The sequence below is a fragment of the Sinocyclocheilus anshuiensis genome, unplaced genomic scaffold (genome assembly GCF_001515605.1).
Source record: "Sinocyclocheilus anshuiensis isolate Anshui unplaced genomic scaffold, SAMN03320099.WGS_v1.1 scaffold438, whole genome shotgun sequence".
Taxonomy (NCBI): Eukaryota; Metazoa; Chordata; class Actinopteri; order Cypriniformes; family Cyprinidae; genus Sinocyclocheilus; species Sinocyclocheilus anshuiensis.
In genome coordinates this window covers 491533-493981 of record NW_015546118.1, presented here as the reverse complement: position 1 = coordinate 493981, position 2449 = coordinate 491533, and the positions used below count along the sequence as shown (strand labels likewise).

Genomic DNA, 2449 nt, shown 5'->3' with positions numbered 1-2449 from the left:
AGCAGTCATTCTGATTTAACTTCAGATTAGATATCTATTTAGTCACATAGATTGGTCAAGCACTGTAACACAAGTATGTGATATTTACTTTGTATATTTACAGTTTCATTCAGATCAAAGTCTGGGAAGTATCAGTCCACAATGGCAGCAGCATCAGAAGCCTCTGGGCATCAGGCCAACCCATCCAAAATTAAATGTTATTTAAACAACTTCAAATACTATATAAGTTGTTAATTTGTTGTGTTATAGCCATGTTATGGCTGTAACCACCCTTTTATGCTGGAGATTTATTGAGGGATACATATTGTGTGAAATAATTATTTGTATTTTTTTTTTAAGAAAAAAAGACACGTTATGGGGAAAAATAAAAATTAAACACAAATTATCACTATTATTGTGTCAGATATAAGATTGGGGTCACATTAAGAAAAGATTTGGGGTCCCTTGATATGCAAAAAGTTTAATTTAATAATTTTATATTTTAAAATAATTACGTCTTTTGATTACGTCTTGTTTTGGACAGTTTAAAAAGTCCGCTGGGCGTCATTAGGGAAACTACTACAGTCAAAAGACGCACACGTGAAGAGACTTCATGTCCCGTGATGCTTTGCGGTTTGAATGGTTACAGGGTAGCGTCTACCGAAAGTCATTTATATGAGAGTTTTTTAAAAAAATGAAGCGATAACGCTAACATCTAATGACGGAGCAGCATGAATAATGACTGCTTCGTCTCAGGACTAAGACTTACGCATCAAGAAGAGTCTCACAAAGAAAAAGTCCAGGGTTAAAAGTTGAGTTCAGAAGTCAGGAGAGAGTTGGCGAAGGAGTTTGGAAATGGATAAAGGCTGCAATGGCCAACAAACGCGATCTCTAACTTCACAGTTCAGAGAATCTACATACAGAGCCCTGACTTTACTGCGGAGGAAGGCGAAACAGAGGCAGATAGCGGGTAAGTTATACAGAAAATCTTTTTTTTTTTTTTTGAGGAGAGTTTGATTTTCTTAAGGCATCGAGTGAGACAGCAACGGGTCAATCTATTAAAACCTTTTAACGAAGCTCGAAAGTGTGTCCAAGATTGCTTTCTGTATGATTATGTGTGTTTCATTTAATGATAAACCAGATATGTTTGGTACATTAAAATATATATATAATGAAATCTTGTGCATTCATGTGATTGCATTAACGAAAAAGACCCTTGAGATTTCCTTCAGGCATTGCTGAACCCTCAGAAATTTACCGTGGTAACCATGGTTTCAGCCAATTTAGTAAAGTTATTGATTAGATTACTTCTATATAATCAAATATATGAATTTATTTATTTTTAATGAGGCTAATACAAAAAGCAGGCTAATATAAAAGTTATTTTTACAGTCTTACTAGACTGTGTAGAGTTTTTGTCAATAACTGTATGCATAGTAACTATCACATTTTGGCTAAAGCTATGTTTACCATGTTGTAAGAATCAGCTATAATACGGTTACTTGAGTGTGCACCCACTGCCACGTTGTTGCATGCAGCTGAAATAAGAGATCTATTCATCAGTTAGTGGCAAACAACCGCAGGCACGCGACTGTGGAAAATGCATAGAGAGCTAGGTGTGAGTGAGATTTACACTGCTCTCCTTGAGTCTGTTCACTGGCTGTGTCTCAAATCATAATGCCCTTCCTACCTAGATAGTTGCTGCACGTGCATGTGTTGTTCAGAAGTGCTGGTTAGGAAGGAATCTCACTTGGTTTTGAGGCAGCCCCTGTTTGTGAATACATATACATTAACATAGCACTGCTAATAATCACCTTTGGCTGCCCACAAAGCTTTTATCTGGTGAAAGAAAGAGTGGAAGAATTTGAAATTGCCTTCAATTAACATAAGTGGCATATATGTGTTCACATCTTTGGTCTTATAACAATCCCTGCATTTTTATTTTTATTGTATTTTTTATTTATGAGGCAACTTTCTGCTGATCTCATTACAAACATGACAGTGTGAGTTTCCAATTTCCATTGAGACTGTGATTATCTTAATGAGTTTTCCAGTTGCTGTAATGAACCCGTTTTGGAAGTGCACCGCCTGTCTTTAGAAGTAGTTGCCTTGTGCCAGTGGACTTTTATCATGTTGAATTGTTTTGCCCCAGTGGACGGGGGTGGGGGGGTTTGTTTGTCATTGTGAAAGGGTTTTTTGACATTAAAAGGAGGAGTTTAAAAAGTCAACTGCTTTTACAGAGAATTTGCATTTCCTCTTTCAAGTGATTTGTTTGATGAGCTTATGATGAGCATGTGATGAGCAGGTTTATCCTTGACCAAAGTATTCCAAATAAATTAATAACTTAGAATTTTTTTGAGCAGTGTTATGGGTGTTTTTATGCCCTTTCGCATCGCTTTAGTTCCAGAACTAAATGTACAGTACTAAAGTACTGGGACGATTTTGCGCGAACTATTTCCCAGTACCATTT

The 2449-nt window shown here is 36.4% G+C and overlaps 1 protein-coding gene across 2 annotated transcripts in view; it reads left to right on the top strand.

The window, feature by feature from the left end:
* The first annotated feature begins 610 nt into the window (after positions 1-610).
* The window catches only part of stard8 (StAR related lipid transfer domain containing 8), a 54962-nt gene continuing 53123 nt past the window's right edge, over positions 611-2449 (top strand). For both annotated transcript variants that reach the window (XM_016502765.1, XM_016502764.1), the window contains exon 1: positions 611-949. In XM_016502765.1, coding sequence (XP_016358251.1) covers positions 835-949 — 115 coding nt within the window. In that variant the 5' untranslated portion in view covers positions 611-834. The remainder of the gene's footprint in view (positions 950-2449) is intronic.